Genomic DNA, 17,429 nt, shown 5'->3' with positions numbered 1-17,429 from the left:
CCTAGACACAGCCATAAATACTTGGCGAGTCAACACTTTTAGCACAGCCGTAATTTATATTACACTAGGTCGAGGTACATCTTTGGTTGATCTTTGGTTCTATTTACTCTTGAGTTCGTTCAATTGCAGAAGCAGACTCTCGCCATGTAGCTTGGGCAGCGCGTTGTCAATAGCGTCGATCGTCTTCTTGTCGTTCTTGTTGTCCAGCAACAGTTTGTTGATCGTCTTGCTGATCTTGGAGTCCTTCTTGTCGAGCGGTTCCGACAAAAGCTCGTAGTTGTCCTTGCGCAGAGTCTTGATGTTTTTTCGTATTTTCTCCAGGTTCTCCATGACTCCGTCCTCCTGTGTGTTTTTCAGCTTTAGGTCCATCAAAACATCGTTGATTTTGATCAATTCGTAGTAGTTGTTGTAGATGATAGACTTGATCTCGGCCTGGTTGGTGTTCAACTCCTCGGTGACCTTGTTTTCCGTTTCCAGGATCTTGACAAAGTCAGAGTCCCTGATGAACTCGTCAATATTGTCCACGCTCAGCTCCGCCTCCGGTTTCGGCTCCTCCACAGGCAACGTCTGGGAATTCTGCAATTGCTGCTGCGTCTGCTCTTGCAACTTGTAGAAATCTTTCAGTGCTTTCCTCCGAGATGACGCAGACATAAGGGCAAATATAATAGCTAACAAGAAAATAAAATATTTCGCTTTTCTTTTATGACAACCTTCGACCCGTCCATCCTCCAATCCATCCTTAATAGAACCAAGCCGGAAGCCGAGAACGTCACCACGGTGAGCATTCCGGCGTTCCAGGAATGGAGATTCGAGGTCGCCGCCAGAGACTCTCTCAAACTGAAGATCATCGAAGGGACCGCAGAGATTTTTGGAACAGAACTGTCTCCCAACATCGAGTACGCTTTCCAAGGTTCGGTGAAACTGGGTGTGTTTTCGTTTTCTGGCTGCAGATTGCAGTTCTGGAACTGTCAGCCGCTTTCCGAGTACGTGAGTGAAGAAAGCTGTGTTGGCCAGTACCTAACCTTCCATCTGGGACTCGAGAGACAACGAGTGCTGGAAGGTCCGAGGGTGCTCGTGATTGGCGCTAGAGACTCTGGAAAAACGGCCGTGTGTCGCACGTTGGCATCGTATGCCGAAAAACAGGACCACCAGCCCGTTCTGGTCAACCTGAACCCCAAGGACTCACAGTTTGTAGTGCCCGGCAACCTGTCCGCCACCCCAATCTCCGACCTGCTCAATGTGGAGAACATCAACCTTGGCGAAACGGTGACCACCGGTCCTTCGTTCTACCACCAGAAACAGCCGCTGGTGAAGACGTTTGGGCTTGAAAAAGTCTCCGACAACGTCAAACTGTACAACTACCAGGTCCAACAACTAGGCCAGTCGGTGCGCCAACGGCTCGACCAGGACCAGAAACTTAAAAAAGCGGGTGTCATAATTGACACGCCAGCGTTCACCATCAAGGACTACGATATCATAGAGAATATTGTTAATTCTTTTAATGTCAACGTACTTACTATAGTTGGCAGCGAACGGTTGTTGGTGGATCTTAAGAAAAAAATGCAAAACCCAGCAGTGACTTTGCTGAAGCTGAACAAATCCAGCGGGTGCGTCGACAAGGACGACAAGTACGAGCGCGAGCTCCAGCAGCGGTGCATCAAGGAGTATTTTTATGGGATCGACCGACTCCAATTGAGTCCGTACAACATCACAGTGAACCTGAAGGATTTCATTTTTGTGAGACCAAAGGAATCTGAGGCAATCAATATGTCATTTTTAAGCGGAGATCTTGCTGACGATGACGAAATGCGTCCGGAAACAACAAACTTCAAGCAGCTCGTGGAGCGTGTCAAGAAGCCTGGTTCCGACAACTTATCGAATTCTCTTTTATCTCTCGTGGACGATTCGAACATCGACACGCTGTTGTATTTGAATTCCGACAATTCGGACGACAAGTTGCTGGAATCCGTCGTCAAGAGCAGCTCTCTGGGTTTCTGTTATGTGCATAACTGTGACGACGAGAAGGGAAAGCTCAAGCTTCTGATTCCGTCTCCTGTGCAACAGTTACCGTCAAGAACGTTATTATTAACCCAGTTCAGATATCATGAGTGAGAGGTCTGCTATTTGGCAGTCGATTCGGGCGTTGACGAGCTTTCTTGGATCTGGCCCAGCTCGGTGTCGGCTATTCCTTCGAAAAACGTTTCTCGCAGCTCTTTCCAACGAGTTGTCCATGTACCCAGAGTGACCATGATTCCGCAACTGGCCACCTGTAAAAGCCACCAATATATACTTTTTGGGAACCCGGAGTTCAGCCAGACCAGTAGCAGGTTCACCACGTGAACGGTTAGCGCGTAGTCCCAGGCCAGCTTCGACCGGCCAATGATGATGGTGATGAAGATGACACTCATCAATGCATCCAACAGCCACAGGGCCGCCAATGTGAGTCCCAACGTGTTTTCGAGCGAGACCCATTCCCACGAAAAGCACCACCGCAACGAGAATGGCAAACCCAGCAGTTTGGCCGTCGCAAAGAACAGCACAATTGCTGTCAAGTAGTAGAAAACTTGCAGCACAATGATCTGGAAAAAGATCCGGCCAGGAGCAGCAGATGTCCCGTGGATTTGTTCGAACAATGGCAACTGCGTATAGCGGTTTTTGATCGATTGAAACATGATCTGATGGAGAAAATATATAGGTGTAATAAAAAAATATTTGATCAATATTAAGGAGCTAAAACAGGTTGACTACAATTTCTAATTTCCTCGATGGCTACGCTTGGTAGCCGCAGGAACGTGATTTTCCTTTTCGTCCAGTACCAGACTGCGCTTGATGGGTGTTGATTTGTTGTGGTTGATGAAACTCGAGCGTTTGAGCGAGTCGGGCGTGTTGCGGGCGTCGTACTTGGATCCGTTCTGAAGCGATGGGTCTCTCTTGACGCGGTCTGCTGCCTTTGCACTCACAAACACCACACTGGTTGGGATCTCTGCAGGCGTGGCCGCGTTGGCTTCCAGATCAAGCTTGCGGGCCACCTGCGGGGTCCCCGTTCTGCTACCATCGGCCTCGCGTTGCAATTCCTGCGACTTCCCCACCTTGAGCTCGCGACCACGAACAGCCGGCGCCTGCAGCGCGCGAGGCTCGAAGTCGTCGTCGTCGTCGTCGAACTCGGGCTCCGAGTTGGGCAATGCATCTTTTTTCGTTTTTGTCAGCTCGTCGGGCCAGTCGTCGCTCATGAAGTCGTTGAACGAGTTTTCCTGCTCATCTGGAGGCTCTGCATGGCGGAGCGTAGGCATGGAGTGTGTTTGTGGTTTTGAAGCTGCCGCCACAGGCTTCTTGGAGATCTCGTTCAACGACAGGGCCTTTGGCTTGGGCTCGCTCTTGATCAAAGGCTTTTCGTTCCGCATCAGCTCGTCCTCGTCAAAGGCCAATGGAATCGGCTTCACTTTGCAGATCTTTTTCAAGTAGTCCTTGTCGTAGAGACAGTTACCAAGCGAGTTTCCAAACTGTCTGAGGGCCCTCTTCATACCGTCAGTCACCGCCTCTTTCTTGCACTTGTCAAACGCCGCGCTCTTGCTGTTGCAATTGTCGATCGACCCGTACCCAATATCCTCATGATAGGTGCCGTCTTTAAGGATCACACGAACAACAGAAGACAAACCCAGACTGACTCTGCCGTTTCTCTCGTCGATGTAGTCCACCTGGAACGACTTCAGTTCCGATCGCCAGCCCGTAGGACCAAAAATCTCGTTCGCAAGGTTGATGGCTTTCCAGCCTTCCAGATAATTAACTTTCGTTTGTCCAGGACCACTTCTTATACTGATGAACTCGGGGCCCAGTTTGCGGTCCAAAGCTGTTTTAAGCCGGCCAAGCTCCTCTGCAGTGTATGGGACAGCCATCGGCTCACCGGTCTTGTCCTGTTTCTTAGGCAACGAGCGCGAGATTTGTCCAGACATTAAATAAAAAGTAAAAGGAGATCAATTTGCAGTTGAATCGAGTATCCACAAAACGCGTCCTTTTGTTTTGTTATTGCGTCGATCGGCGCGCAGCTCGCACCAAGGTCGAAATATTTTTAATGTTTTCGATAATTTCTTGTTCATACAATGTCGTCTGTTTATTCTCGAAATCGACTGGCTGGAAGATTGGATTCGCGCCCAAAACCACTGGTGCCGTCCCAATCTCGCAAACAGACCGACGACTCGATTAAAAAACAGAACAATTACGCCAAAATCTTGTCCAAAGTGGTCCACTCCAGACTCAAGTTCTTTTCAAGATTGGCGCTGTTGCTCACGCTGATACAAACAATCTTTGTGGTGCTTCCCTTCAGAACAAGCTGGATCTGGTTCCCTTTCAAATGGATTTTGTTCTGGGCTATTGCCACGCTGATCCGGTTCGCTAGAGATCTCACCTTGAAAGTTGAAACTTCCACCTATTCCACTTTGTTTCAACAGATCATCGGTTCGGTGCTGTCCCCAGAGTTTGTGACCTTGTTTTCAGCATTCTCCATAGCAAATATCGTCAATTACGGAACCGTTTGGGCCCAATCGGCCTCGCTCTCCTACTACATCGAAAGCCCCACCAAAACAATCAAGCCTTTTGTCAACGACAAATTCCTCTATTTCTGGTTCTTTGCCCTCACAAACACCCTGACCTATACGATTGTGTTTTTAACCCAGGGCAAGAACCAGCTCAAGTTCAAGATCGGATCGTACAGACAAGAGCCTATTGAGCACCTGAAAAAACTACCATTTCTGCAGATTCTCAAACAGTCCTCTCTGTTCAGCATTTCCATCACTGTGGTCACGCCAATAGTGTACGGAACTGTCAGAAAGTTCCTGTTCAATTCGATTCTGTTCCCCTTGGTTTGGGGATTAGGTCTAAACCACCATCTACCAAGAATGGCCATCTCCATTTCTCTCTACTTCCAGCTCTTTGCACTCACCTTGCTCACGACCGTCATTTACGAGCTTGTGAACGAGATATACAATGCATACACCATGATCGGTTGTCTGAACGTTAAGAAACCACTGAGTGCGCATTCCGACAACCAGCTCGAGACCCTGATCTCCGGTTTCAAAGATATCAAGCATCCGTTTGTGAGACTCACAGCTTTCCAGGAACTCGTTTACTTCTCACAGACAGCAGAGGAACGCAAATTCTTCTACAAGACGCCTACCACATGGACCTCCATTTTGGAACAGTGCTCTATCGTGATCCGTGGAACATCTATGGCGGTCACTGCCGACCTGAGTCCAGCCAAGGTGTCTCCTCCACCGGTCCAGAAAAACAGCATATTTGGCAATTCTGGAACTGGACGGTCTCCTATCGAAGAGGAGAAGCAGGAGACAAACACAGACGCCTTGTTCTTGCCTGTGGAAAAGCCCCAGCCTAAACAAAAGACACTTGCAGAGCAATTCCAAGACCATCTGCTCCAGCTCGGCAAGAAAGTCAAAAAAACAGACCTGTTGATCAAATTGGAGAAAGAGTCGCGCAACAAAAACACCCAGCTGGTGTTGGATTACATCACGTCAAACCTCTCGTTCTTGGAAACGCTGTTCGTTCCAAGTCTATCCAGAGAAGCTGCGAAAAGAGTGCCAAACAAGGTGATTGTTGGCGATGCTGTGATCACGATAGCAGAGGTGCTACTTCACGCCAAGCACGAGGATCGCAAGAACATCATCACGCCAACGCTCACGGAAGTTCTCACTTTGCTGACGCGGCTGTACAAGGCCACTGCGGAGTTTTTGTCGGACCCACCTGCCAAAGACACTGGAAACTGCTGTGTTCGCGAACTTAACGAACTCACGTTGGACTACTTCTTCAAACTGGTTGTTCTGTATAACTCGATTCTCAACGACCTGATCTTGAGCCCAGACGTGTTCAAGTTCGCCAAATGGTGCACCGACACAGCGTTGGATGAAAGAATGGAACTGTAAATATTTGGGGTTTTACATAGAGAGATCTAATTAATTTAAAGTCGTGTCGCCTACTTCCTGTCTCCGTTCTGCTTGGACGGCAGGTTGTCAAGCAACACCGGCTTGAGCACGTTTTCGTCGAAGTTCGTGAACCATTTTGCATGCTCGTCCACACTTAGAATGCTGTTGAAAATTCCGGACTGGGATTGCAATGGAGCGTCCTGCTGCGATGGAGACGCGCTGCTTGAAAGCGAGCCCGGACCAGGGAAGTTTGCCAAAGTGTTTGGCGGAAGCTGGAGGTTGTCATCGAATTCGGTGTCTCTCATCAAGTCTTCTTCTGAGGCGTTTCTTGACCGTGGAGGCATGCTATCTGTATAGTGAGAAATGCTCGAGGAGTGGAAGTTTTTGTTGCTGATCATTGTGTTGGAGTTTCTGTCGTAGAAATTCGACGCTGCCGAAGGTTTAGGAGCCTCAATGTCGAACTCGTCGTCACTGACATCCTCCTCCACACATCCAGTTTTGATATTGAGCATCTCGAGCATTCCAGCAGTGGTTCCTCCGAAAAGAATCACCGTCAGCACCACAACAACCAAGACGGTGGCCAAAAGCGCCGACTTGGACTCACCTTGGAGACCCATGGCAAGAGCAACTCCCACAGCTCCACGAAGACCGGCCCAGAACTGCATCATTTGGTAGTTGTACGGAATCTCATCCTGAATAGAGGCAGGAGAAACACCTCTTCTGGCGCCCCTGGAACGAGCAAACCAGTTGATCGCACGTCCAAGAGGGAACACCGCGGCCCAACGCGAAACACAGATCGAGATGAACGTCACTATGATCAACACGGGTTTGAAAACCAGCTCAACCTCAGTGAAAAGAGACAGTCCCAAGTAAATGAAAATGAAATTCTCTGACAGCTGAGCCAGCAGCTGGAATATGTATTTCGTGGCGATCTGCGTACGTCTCGACATGTTGTAGTAGGCGTAATGTTTCATGGTGATTCCACAGAACAGCAATGAGACAATTCCCGACATGTGGCATCCATTGGAGAAGAAGTACGACTCGTAGGCAAACAATAACACCAAACAAGTTTCGATCTGAGGATACCTCCTGATATGCGAGTGTTTAAGAACTAAGGCAACCAGAATTCCGACAATAAGTCCGATGATCGTACTGATAGTGAAGGTCATCAAGAACATTCCAATACCTTCAAAGAAACTCGAGAATTGGGCACTTGTTCCATGGAATTTCTCACATGTTTCAAACATGACAATACAGATGGCATCGTTCAACAAAGACTCTCCGAAAATAATGGTGTATAATTTAGGGTCCACTTTGTAGGAGTTGAAGATCGACAAGATGGTGACTGGATCTGTGGCAGAAAGAGTTGCACCAACGGCAAGAGCGTCGACAAAGGAGATCCCGATACTTTCAATACCGAGTTTTGTATAAATGAACAAAATCATTCCCAAAACCATTGCACTGATAAATGTACCTGGAATTGCAAAAGTCAGGATCGAACCTATATTTCGAAAGAAATTGGCCTGATGTAATTCATATCCGGAGTTGAGAATGATTGGAGGAAGTAAGATATTGAAAAAGTAACTGGATTTGAACTTGACAGCGTCTTGAATATAATGGCCGGGGGAGACCCTGATTATTAAGCCAACCACCATACCGTAAAAAATAGATAGCACTGTTTCGTGAATGGCTTTGATTCGTCTTTGTTGGAGATAGAAAGAAGACCACAATGCAGCACACAGCAAGAATAACACAATAAATAGAGCCCAAGAGGAAAAAATCTCCTCGGCCATTGGGTTAGTTTCATCCAAATTGTTATCATCTGGCAGGCCAACGTCGGGGCTATCGTCTATGGGCTCCTCATCGATAGGATCTGCTGGGTCTGCCTGTTTGGCTAACGAGGCAACGGTGGGGCCAAACACTCCTCGCTTGGCCAGAAAAATTCCCGAATCGACAATTGCAGAGGCCATAACAAAGAGAAGAACAGCTAATAGAAAATAAAATCGCACTAAAATATTACCGTCGCGTCTGAAACTGCCCTACAAAGGAAGGACTAATATTTTTTTTTATTTATTAGCTGTCATTTAACTGATTGTATTAATTAACAGGCAATGGTTGGCCGTCCTATCGTGATTAGTGGTCCATCAGGTACCGGAAAGTCCACTCTTTTGAAAAAGTTGTTCGCAGAGTACCCAGACAAGTTCGGTTTCTCTGTTTCCAACACCACCAGAAAACCAAGACCTGGTGAGAAAGACGGTGTGGACTACCACTTCACCACCGTCGAGGACTTCAAGAAGCTGATCGAGGAAAACAAGTTCATCGAATGGGCTCAGTTCTCTGGCAACTACTACGGTACCTCTATCAAGGCCGTTGAAGACGTTGCTGAAGTCATGAAGAGAACATGTATCCTGGACATCGATATGCAGGGTGTCAAGAGTGTCAAGAAGACCAACCTGGGTGCAAGATTCTTGTTCATCTCCCCTCCTTCCATCGAGGAACTCAAGTCCAGACTTGAAGGCCGTGGAACAGAGACCCCAGAATCTTTGGCCAAACGTGTTGGTGCTGCTGCCGCAGAGATGGAGTACGCAAAAGCCGGAGGCCACGACAAGGTTATTGTCAATGACGATCTTAACAAGGCCTATGCTGAGCTAAAGGAGTTCATTTTTTCCGAGCCGGTCTGATCATTTTATAAACTCTTAATATCTAGAGCGCTCATTCTCATCAGTATTTCTTCCAAACGTGCGTCGATCTTCTCTTCCTGGTGTTCCTGGGTCGTCATGGCGTCGATGTGTAGATCTTTCTGTTCCAGTCTGTCAAAGATGTCGTTGTACAGCTTGAGCTGGATTTTGATGAAACTTTCAAACGTTGGGTCCACTAGAGACAGCCTGAGCCCAACAAACTGTTCGATCTCGTTCTTAAGGCGGGTATTAATGTCTGTGTAAACGGTTTCTGCCTCATCAAACTCAACTTTCACCCGCTGCAGCTTGTCGTAGGTTTTTTGCAACTGATCCGACTTCTCGCCCCGCTGCTGGTCCTTTGCCTGGGTTTCAATCCCGGCATGCTCGTTCTGAAGTTTGGACAGCTTGAACCGTAAAACGTCGTAATCCACCTTCTTGCGCGCGCGTTTCTTTATCAGCTTGTTAATTTCGTCGTTGTATTTTTGTAGCTCTCCAATTGGCTCCATGACAGTCACGTTCATCGGTTGCAGAACTTCCGGCAGTATACTGTCCTTAATATCCTCTATCATCTTGAGATACGTGAGCGAGATACCGTCTCGAACGTTCGTCTTGCCGTCTCCAGCTTCTTCCGAGTGATCCGCTCGCTTGTCTGCCTTGAGGTCGAAACTGTAATCGCCGTAGAAGGAGTCCAAGGTCTTTGCCATGTTCAATTGGGTTTCTAGCAGATTCTCAAAGTTTGTCACAAAAGTGTCTAGTTCTTGGTCAAGGTCATTTGTATAGGATTCGAGTTTTTTGAAATTGGCCTCCTGGAGATCAAACTCCGGGTCCACAGAGGCTTCGCCCTTGTTGGTGCGCAATATGACATGGGCACCGGCCCGATTGACCGCTTTTTTAAATCCCGACCAGGACATGTTCGATAAGGGATGGGAAAAAACGGGCTGAGGTTTTAATTAAATAGTTTCTGGTGACGTAAACTGCATACTAATGGGTTACAGATATGTGCCAAAATTGTTTTGGTCCTCGACGCGTCGAGCAACTGAGTCGATAGGCCTATGAAAACGCCCGGAACACGCACGACTGGTACACCAAACACCGCTGTTATCAGACAACCAATGACAGATCTTTTCAAAGGTCGGATCAATCTAACCAAAATAGCCTATCTCCCAAGAAGTAATATTATTTCGGCGTATGGCTTCCTAGTTCACACCCCTCACAATCTGGGTAGGCTGGAATTGGGACCCGGTCAGGCTAATGTACAGCCCTTCGGCTAGTCTCCACATCTAGATCTTCAGTATAAATAGCTCCGCTTGGGAATCGATTACCATCAAATGAGTATGAGAATTCCAAAAGCAGCGTCGATCAACGACGAAGAACATCAACGTGTTATCAAGTACGGCCGTGCCCTTGTTCTGGACATTGTCGAGCAATATGGAGGTGGCCATCCCGGTTCCGCCATGGGGGCCATGGCTATTGGTATAGCTCTGTGGAAGTACACCATGAAATATGCTCCCAACGACCCAGACTATTTCAACAGAGACAGATTTGTCCTGTCCAACGGTCATGTTTGTCTGTTCCAGTACATCTTCCAGCATCTTTACGGTCTCAAGTCGATGACCATGGACCAATTGAAGTCGTACCACTCCCACGACTTCCACTCTCTGTGTCCTGGTCACCCTGAGATCGAGCACGATGCCGTCGAAGTCACCACGGGTCCTTTGGGTCAAGGTATCTCCAACTCTGTTGGTCTGGCCATTGCAACCAAGAACCTCGCTGCCACCTACAACAAGCCTGGCTTCGACGTCATCACCAACAGAGTCTTCTGTATGGTTGGAGACGCTTGTCTACAGGAAGGTCCTGCTTTAGAGTCCATCTCGTTGGCTGGCCACATGGGATTGAACAACCTGATTGTCCTGTACGACAACAACCAGGTGTGCTGTGACGGAAGTGTTGACATTGCCAACACCGAGGACATCAGTGCCAAGTTCAAGGCCTGCAACTGGAACGTTATCGAGGTCGAAAACGCTTCAGAGGACGTTGCTACCATCGTCAAGGCTTTGGAGTACGCACAAGCCGAGAAACACAGACCAACCTTGATCAACTGCAGAACTGTCATCGGAACCGGCGCTGCTTTTGAAAACCACTGCGCTGCCCACGGAAGTGCTTTGGGTGAGGACGGAGTCAGAGAGCTCAAGGTCAAGTACGGAATGAACCCTGCTCAGAAATTCTACGTGCCAAGTGACGTTTACGACTTCTTCAAAGAGAAGCCAGCAGAGGGAGACAAGCTTGTTGCCGAATGGAAAGACCTGGTTGCCAAGTACGTCAAGGAGTATCCTCAAGAAGGTGCCGAGTTCCTGTCCAGAACCAGAGGAGAACTTCCAAAGAACTGGAAGTCGTTCCTTCCACAGCAGGAGTTCACTGGAGACGCTCCAACCAGAGCAGCTGCCAGAGAGTTGGTGAGATCGTTCGGTAAGAACTGTTCTTCTGTGATTGCTGGTTGTGCGGACCTGTCGGTGTCTGTGAATCTGCAGTGGCCTGGTGTGAAATACTTCATGGACCCTACTCTGTCCACCCAGTGTGGTCTTGCTGGAGACTTCTCTGGTAGATACATTGAGTACGGTATCAGAGAGCATGCCATGTGCGCCATTGCCAACGGACTGGCTGCCTACAACAAGGGCACCTTCTTGCCAATCACGTCCACGTTCTTTATGTTCTACCTTTACGCTGCTCCAGCCATCAGAATGGCTGGCTTGCAACAGCTCAAGGCCATCCACATCGGAACTCACGACTCCATCAACGAGGGAGAAAACGGACCAACCCATCAGCCGGTGGAGTCTCCTGCCCTGTTCAGAGCCATGCCTAACGTGTACTACATGAGACCGGTCGACTCTGCAGAGGTGTTTGGTTTGTTTGAGAAAGCGGTGGAGCTCCCATACACCTCTATTCTGTCCCTTTCCAGAAACGAGGTTCTGCAATACCCAGGCAAGTCCTGTGCCCAAAAGGTCAAGCGGGGAGGCTACATTTTGGAAGATGCCGAGAACGCCGACGTGCAGATCATCGGTGTGGGAGCAGAGATGGAGTTTGCCTACAAGGCAGCCAAAATCCTGGGCAGAAAATACAAAGTGAGAGTGCTTTCTATTCCATGCACCAGACTATTTGACGAGCAGTCGCTCGGATACAGAAGATCTGTGTTGAGAAAAGACGGTAAACAGGTTCCTACTATTGTTGTTGACGGCCATGTTGCGTTTGGTTGGGAGAGATACGCCACTGCCTCGTACTGCATGAACACTTACGGTAAGTCTCTGCCACCAGAAGTGATTTACGAGTACTTTGGCTACAACCCAAGTGTGATTGCCAAGAAGGTGGAGGCGTATGTTAAGGCATGCCAGAGAGACCCTCTGCTTTTGCACGACTTCTTGGACTTGAAGGAGAAGCCTAAGCACGATAAAGTTAATAAGTTATAGTTCTATTTACCCAATAACATAGTTCTTTCTTTGTCTGTGGAAAATTAAGCTAGTAGTGGTTCAACTAATTACCCCACAAAAGTTCCCTGATTTAGGAGCCCGAAAGAAATTCGTGCGCCGCGGAGAACTCCACACGGAACAAGCGCACGGAACAGAAATCATTGGAGCGGGCCAAGATGCCGATATCAAATTAAAACAATCGGATGTCTGGCTCCAGAATAGTTCCGTGCAGTGGGGTATTATGTGACTGGATTGTGTAAGGGGAATTGATGAATTCATTTGACATCATCCCCACTTCTGCTCCTCCTCGCTGGATCTTTTGTTGAAACTTGAGACAAAGCATTCCCCTCATAGATCAACAATAGTGGAAACAATAAACCCACATTCTGTCCACTCCTGGCAATATTTCTTTGGAGTATTTTCAATCTGGTGAGGACCTGTGCATGCACTTTGGGTATAAATTTTCAAGTGACCACCAGAATCCGTGCTCTTGCCCCAGATTATATATAGCCTGAGTCCCAGAGTCTTAATAGCCGATAAAATGACAGCCACAAGAGACGAGTACCGCTCAAGAACAAAACGCGGCAGAATGACAAAGCCAAAGAAAGAAACTCCGCCTGCAAAGAGAAGAGTCAGAACAGGGTGTCTCACGTGCCGCAGAAAGCATAAGAAGTGTGACGAGAATCGGCCCAAGTGTGATTTTTGTACCGCCAAGGGTCTCGAATGCGTTTGGCCCGAGGAAGTTAAAAAGAATGTGTTTGTGAATAACTCGTTCAAAGACTTCCGCTTCAACCAGAAACAGTCTCGTTCCGGACTTGTTCAACCGGCAGATTCACTTGGATTTGACCAACAGGGCTTATCCCTTGCCCAAAGTCCGGCAAGAGAGTTTGCAAGACGCAAAAAGCCATTCTCGATGGACGTTTCCGACACCTATCTGGACGCATTCGACGGCTACTCGCGTAGAAACGAGTACCTTGAAAGCTCGTTGACCACAAACTATCCCGTCATGGAAACTTCCGACTCGCCATTATCGGGGCTTTTCAACACTTTCCAAGAACTTCCCCAAGAGTCACAAGGAGTGAGTCTTTTGACCCGCACATCTAGCTACGGCCTCAATTCGTTAGAAGGTCTTGACGGATCGGTCCAAAGTTACAGCATGAACTCGGCAAACTCTTACAACGGCAAGATGTCGTCGGCTTCATCCATCACCTCGGATATGTCTCTTGGTAACAAGGAGATGTCCGATTTTGAACACCGCTACTCGTTCATCGAACCAGACAAGCAAAGCTCAGCACCAAAGACTTATGACTTGTCAAATACCCTTCAAGATCTGATGTGTCTGGTTGCTGCCACCAACGATACAAGCTCGGGGGAAACGCTTCCTAACAACGAAACCATTTTTGAGTTTTTCGCCGACAAGTCGACACTCGAAGCTCCGGTTGTCGAGGACGCCGAATCCATGCTTCTTATGGAGACATACGTCGATCAAGTTGCATATCTTCTGAACAAATCAGACGAGCCAAATAGCAACGTGTTTTTAACCGTTGTTCCAGAAATGGCTGAAACCTTCCCTGCATTGCAGTATGCCATGATGGCTATATCTTCCAGACACCTGGAAAGAGTCCGGGACGATTATTACGGAGACAAGACGCTCCAATACTATAACTATGCCTTGAAGCAGCTGGGCACGAGTCTGAACTCTAAGCAGAACGTCCTCCAAGTGGTGACTTGTTGTGTGCTTCTGTGCTATTTTGAAGTTCTGTGCACCGATCCAGAAACATGGCGCACAAGACTGGAAAAATGTGCCGCTGTCTTGAAGGCGTGTAACATCACTGCGTCGTCCGAAAACAACCTCGAGCGGGCTTTATTTTGGAGCTTCATCGAGCTGGACGTTGGATGCTGCTCTGGAGGTGAAAAACCAAGCATCATCCCCACAAATGAATGGTTTTCCCAAGTCCCAGAGTCCATCGACACCGAGATGCATTCGATGTTGTATTTGACTGCCCAAGTGTTTGAGCTGGTGAGCTCAGGCGACGACAAGATAGACTTCGATGCGGACTGGAAGTCTTTATGGGAGAGTTTGAGCAAGTGGGAGCTCAACCGTTCTACCAACATGCGAAGCTTCCAGAGTTTCAAGAGAAACGATCTGTTCCCGGAGATCTTGTATTCTAATTCCACAGCTATCTGTGGCAATCAGTTGTTCCATTTATGTTGTATTTTGATGTTGCAGACAAAGCCACGTTTGGTGAAGATCGAGAAGTCGGAGCAGACCCTTTTCCAAAGTGCTGTGCGCAGCGACTCTGTCGGATCCGAGAGCGCAGGGATGTCCAGGTCACAGATCTGGCACGCCAAGCAGATCATTGGCATTAACCTGTGCAACATGAAGGCGTCTGCTAAAAGAAACATCGGCTGTCACATTGTCTCGTTGCAAGGGATCTGGACAGCCGGTAAGTTGTTTTCCTCATCTCATGAGCATTCCATCATTATGAAATTGTTGATTGATCTTCAAAAATGGACCAGTTTCTCAATGAGCTGGAGAGGAAGACAGTTGACTGAGTTCTGGAAGAGCGAATGTTAAATCAGGAAATTATTTTGTAACGAAGAAATGATAAGAATTTATTTTGTCTTAGTACTCCTTTCCTGCTTCATTAAAATCATTTTTAGTAAAAATTCTTCCCATGAAACCTCCCCCAAATTACAGCGGCGTTCTTTTGCAGGACCATCGGGACCACAAAAAATTCCCCATCAAGCTTTCGAATGATCAGAAGGCGCTGCTCAAGGCTGTTACGCCCTCAGTTGTTCAACACAGTCGAACCAGATCTCTAAATAAAGATGCACAGCGTTTGATTTCCAGTTTGATAGTGTTGCTTGACCTGACTTCAAACAACACATCCACGGTCGCTAAGTTGTTCAGATACTATAGGTATTGGCAATTGTCATGCCAGGGACGTTTGATCACCACTCGTGGCCAGTACAAGTTCCATGGTGGAGAGCAAACTAGCGATATACATTTGATAGGGATGGACAATTGGAAAAATGTGTTGTGCTATATGGACTCATTGCTGGTTTCAATGTTTTACTCAACAGACAGTTTCGATTTCTTACTAGATGGTCATCAGGATGACAGTCTTTCTTCCGAACTGCAACAGGATATCAAAGATCTGAAAGAGATGTTGCGTTTTATTGTCAATTTGCTTAGAGGCGGAGAACATATCCCGATCAACATTATGAAACAATTATGTTTTTCGCTAAACGGACTAGGCTGTGACATGGTGGTCAGCCAAACTCAACAAGACGCTCTTCAGCTGTTTGAATTCCTCGCCGAATGCCTCTCTTTGCCTCTGCTTACCATGAAGCTCGACATCATTCATTCCGGGAAGTTGAATGTCAACGACGATATGAGGATCATCGAGGAACGTGCGTTGCTGATCTCTGTTCCGGAAGATACCACTCCACACGCGGAAGACGAACATGGTGCCCCGATATCGCTGGAAGAGTGTCTGAACATGTACTTCAACAACAGCATCACCGTACGAAGACACCTCGAGCGCCGTCGGACTTTAGATAGAGACGACACCATTGACGACCATACCAGAAGCGAAATTTCCAAAGACATTCCACTTTATGAGCGTTTGGGAATAGTTACCTCGAACGATGACCAGCAGGACTCGTCTTTGCACGATTCTCCTTCGTCGTCGGTCGATTTGAGCACCGCCTTGAGCAACTCCACGGTGATTGGGTCAGAGTCCACGGGCGACCGCACGGCGACCGCAGGGTCCATTTTGAAGCTTTCTGAAAGGATGGAGGCGTCTCGGACCCGGTCGTCAACCATTGCTTCGGTTTTGAACAACGCAGTGGCTCCCAACTCTACAAGACTCACGAGAAGAGCTTCGTCTGTGTCCAACAACGAGGTCACCTTGCCAGCCTGGATGTTCCTACAATTGTTACCATATTATACCAATCCAAAAGTGAAACTCAGATTGCAAGCACCAGAGAAACTGTACAAGCGGATTTCCAGAAGTGTCACGCACGATACTGTCGACTCGTCGGAGGTGGCTCCACAGATTTCAGAGTTTGAAGAGAGATTTCACAGCAAGCGTCCGACCATTCCAATTTGTCTGAAAAAATACATTTGGGACGAAGACGGACAATCGCAGAAAATCAATCGCAAGGTGGTGATCCCCGAGGTGATCAAGTACCCATATTTCATTGCTGAAGACAGTTCGCGGCCGGGAATCGTTGATTTCAAACGGTCGACAGACAACCAAGCTCCTTTTGGCTCTTTCATGCTGGTTTTGGAGAGCTGTATATGCCATCGAGGTAAGAGTGTTAGTTCCGGACACTATGTGTCGCTTGTGAGGAAACACCCGTTTAACCCTCGCGAGTCGCAACCATCCGAGTCGAAAAACTGGTTGCTATTCAATGACATTCTAGAGGAAAAAGAGAAAGCTAAGCCTATCTCGTTCCAAGAGGCTATGGAGCAGGAAGATCCGTACATCTTATTCTACCAGATCGTGGAATTGGACCAGGAAGTTGAGTCAGACTACACTGCAAATGCTACGAGTGGCGACGAGAGCACCATACGGCCGCCAAAAGGAGCCCGCGACAAGTATTGGGCATCCGATAGCGAGTCGAGCATGCCCAACAGCACGGTTTTGGCAGCCAGAAAGAGCTCTGTTGTTTCGCAGGTATCCTACCTTTCGCTCAAGTCTGCCGCCAACAACCGGCTGCCAATCACGGTGGACCCACCGTCTGAAGAAATAGTGCCTCCACCTTCGGCCTCAGCTGCAAATATAGCTTCTCGGTCGAGTTCCAAAAATAGGAAGCACACAGATTCGGAAGTTTTGCCAACAGAGGCTGCGTATCTCGACATCGAGTCGCAGTATTACTGGTACGACACAAGCGCGGAAGGAACGTTCAAGAAACCTCACAATTACCACGAAAAGCCGGCCTTGTGGAATCCTCAGGAAGAAAACCAGGAAGGAGGATTAATTGACAGAATCAACTCAAGATTGCTGACTTTGAAAAGAGGCCCCGTGAGCAACCACAGCAACTCGGCAGCTCCAAGCGTGTTGTCGTCGAACGCCTCTGTCACTGTTGCCGACTCTACGGACACCGAGAATGAGGAGAAGGAAAAAGAAAAACTGCCCATGTCTCCACCTGCTTTGCGCAAGGAGTCTGTCAAGACACCGTCTCCATCGCTGCGTCCAAAAGACCACGTGACACCGCCCACACAGGACCTTGTTTCGCCGCAACTTTCAAAAGTGTCGCTCTCCACTTCTAGTAGCACCAAGCCTGCCAAGCCCGACAAAAAGAAGCACGGATTCAAACGTCTGATTAAGAAGATGATTGCATAAACA

At 48.0% G+C, this 17,429-nt stretch overlaps 15 protein-coding genes across 15 annotated transcripts; 7 read left to right on the top strand and 8 right to left on the bottom strand.

Annotated features, from left to right (window-relative positions):
- Nucleotides 1-99: 99 nt before the first annotated feature.
- OGAPHI_001444 (uncharacterized protein) lies at nt 100-651 on the bottom strand (the record flags this gene model as incomplete). Its single annotated transcript, XM_046202206.1, has 1 exon — nt 100-651. One exon carries the CDS (start codon nt 649-651, stop codon nt 100-102), a length of 552 nt encoding a protein of 183 aa, XP_046063586.1.
- A 51-nt stretch (nt 652-702) lies between these two features.
- On the top strand, nt 703-2,112 carry OGAPHI_001443 (uncharacterized protein; the record flags this gene model as incomplete). Its single annotated transcript, XM_046202205.1, has 1 exon — nt 703-2,112. The coding sequence occupies one exon, from the start codon at nt 703-705 to the stop codon at nt 2,110-2,112; it is 1,410 nt and encodes a 469-aa protein (XP_046063585.1).
- Nucleotides 2,113-2,120: 8 nt separating this feature from the next.
- Nucleotides 2,121-2,672, bottom strand: OGAPHI_001442 (uncharacterized protein; the record flags this gene model as incomplete). The annotated part of the gene is made up of 1 exon (XM_046202204.1): nt 2,121-2,672. The coding sequence occupies one exon, from the start codon at nt 2,670-2,672 to the stop codon at nt 2,121-2,123; it is 552 nt and encodes a 183-aa protein (XP_046063584.1).
- OGAPHI_001441 (uncharacterized protein) lies at nt 2,501-3,462 on the top strand (the record flags this gene model as incomplete). Its single annotated transcript, XM_046202203.1, has 2 exons — nt 2,501-2,552; nt 3,113-3,462. The coding sequence occupies 2 exons, from the start codon at nt 2,501-2,503 to the stop codon at nt 3,460-3,462; spliced, it is 402 nt and encodes a 133-aa protein (XP_046063583.1).
- On the bottom strand, nt 2,754-3,950 carry OGAPHI_001440 (uncharacterized protein; the record flags this gene model as incomplete). The annotated part of the gene is made up of 1 exon (XM_046202202.1): nt 2,754-3,950. One exon carries the CDS (start codon nt 3,948-3,950, stop codon nt 2,754-2,756), a length of 1,197 nt encoding a protein of 398 aa, XP_046063582.1.
- A 147-nt stretch (nt 3,951-4,097) lies between these two features.
- OGAPHI_001439 (uncharacterized protein) lies at nt 4,098-7,250 on the top strand (the record flags this gene model as incomplete). The annotated part of the gene is made up of 3 exons (XM_046202201.1): nt 4,098-5,926; nt 6,376-6,799; nt 7,032-7,250. 3 exons carry the CDS (start codon nt 4,098-4,100, stop codon nt 7,248-7,250), a joined length of 2,472 nt encoding a protein of 823 aa, XP_046063581.1.
- On the bottom strand, nt 5,981-7,900 carry OGAPHI_001438 (uncharacterized protein; the record flags this gene model as incomplete). The annotated part of the gene is made up of 1 exon (XM_046202200.1): nt 5,981-7,900. The coding sequence occupies one exon, from the start codon at nt 7,898-7,900 to the stop codon at nt 5,981-5,983; it is 1,920 nt and encodes a 639-aa protein (XP_046063580.1).
- Nucleotides 7,901-8,041: 141 nt separating this feature from the next.
- On the top strand, nt 8,042-8,611 carry OGAPHI_001437 (uncharacterized protein; the record flags this gene model as incomplete). The annotated part of the gene is made up of 1 exon (XM_046202198.1): nt 8,042-8,611. The coding sequence occupies one exon, from the start codon at nt 8,042-8,044 to the stop codon at nt 8,609-8,611; it is 570 nt and encodes a 189-aa protein (XP_046063579.1).
- A 5-nt stretch (nt 8,612-8,616) lies between these two features.
- OGAPHI_001436 (uncharacterized protein) lies at nt 8,617-9,519 on the bottom strand (the record flags this gene model as incomplete). The annotated part of the gene is made up of 1 exon (XM_046202197.1): nt 8,617-9,519. One exon carries the CDS (start codon nt 9,517-9,519, stop codon nt 8,617-8,619), a length of 903 nt encoding a protein of 300 aa, XP_046063578.1.
- A 369-nt stretch (nt 9,520-9,888) lies between these two features.
- Nucleotides 9,889-11,844, bottom strand: OGAPHI_001435 (uncharacterized protein; the record flags this gene model as incomplete). Its single annotated transcript, XM_046202196.1, has 3 exons — nt 9,889-10,427; nt 10,650-11,474; nt 11,826-11,844. 3 exons carry the CDS (start codon nt 11,842-11,844, stop codon nt 9,889-9,891), a joined length of 1,383 nt encoding a protein of 460 aa, XP_046063577.1.
- OGAPHI_001434 (uncharacterized protein) lies at nt 9,937-12,069 on the top strand (the record flags this gene model as incomplete). Its single annotated transcript, XM_046202195.1, has 1 exon — nt 9,937-12,069. One exon carries the CDS (start codon nt 9,937-9,939, stop codon nt 12,067-12,069), a length of 2,133 nt encoding a protein of 710 aa, XP_046063576.1.
- A 541-nt stretch (nt 12,070-12,610) lies between these two features.
- OGAPHI_001432 (uncharacterized protein) lies at nt 12,611-14,647 on the top strand (the record flags this gene model as incomplete). The annotated part of the gene is made up of 1 exon (XM_046202193.1): nt 12,611-14,647. The coding sequence occupies one exon, from the start codon at nt 12,611-12,613 to the stop codon at nt 14,645-14,647; it is 2,037 nt and encodes a 678-aa protein (XP_046063574.1).
- On the bottom strand, nt 13,816-14,184 carry OGAPHI_001433 (uncharacterized protein; the record flags this gene model as incomplete). The annotated part of the gene is made up of 1 exon (XM_046202194.1): nt 13,816-14,184. One exon carries the CDS (start codon nt 14,182-14,184, stop codon nt 13,816-13,818), a length of 369 nt encoding a protein of 122 aa, XP_046063575.1.
- A 100-nt stretch (nt 14,648-14,747) lies between the features above and the next one.
- On the top strand, nt 14,748-17,426 carry OGAPHI_001430 (uncharacterized protein; the record flags this gene model as incomplete). The annotated part of the gene is made up of 1 exon (XM_046202191.1): nt 14,748-17,426. The coding sequence occupies one exon, from the start codon at nt 14,748-14,750 to the stop codon at nt 17,424-17,426; it is 2,679 nt and encodes an 892-aa protein (XP_046063572.1).
- Nucleotides 15,327-16,942, bottom strand: OGAPHI_001431 (uncharacterized protein; the record flags this gene model as incomplete). The annotated part of the gene is made up of 4 exons (XM_046202192.1): nt 15,327-15,627; nt 15,729-15,994; nt 16,074-16,104; nt 16,767-16,942. 4 exons carry the CDS (start codon nt 16,940-16,942, stop codon nt 15,327-15,329), a joined length of 774 nt encoding a protein of 257 aa, XP_046063573.1.
- Nucleotides 17,427-17,429: the final 3 nt, after the last annotated feature.

This window comes from Ogataea philodendri (genome assembly GCF_020536065.1).
Source record: "Ogataea philodendri strain CBS6075 chromosome Unknown scaffold11, whole genome shotgun sequence".
Classification (NCBI taxonomy): Eukaryota; Fungi; Ascomycota; class Pichiomycetes; order Pichiales; family Pichiaceae; genus Ogataea; species Ogataea philodendri.
The sequence above is the reverse complement of the archived record's forward strand: the minus strand, read 5'-3'. Positions and strand labels throughout refer to the sequence as shown.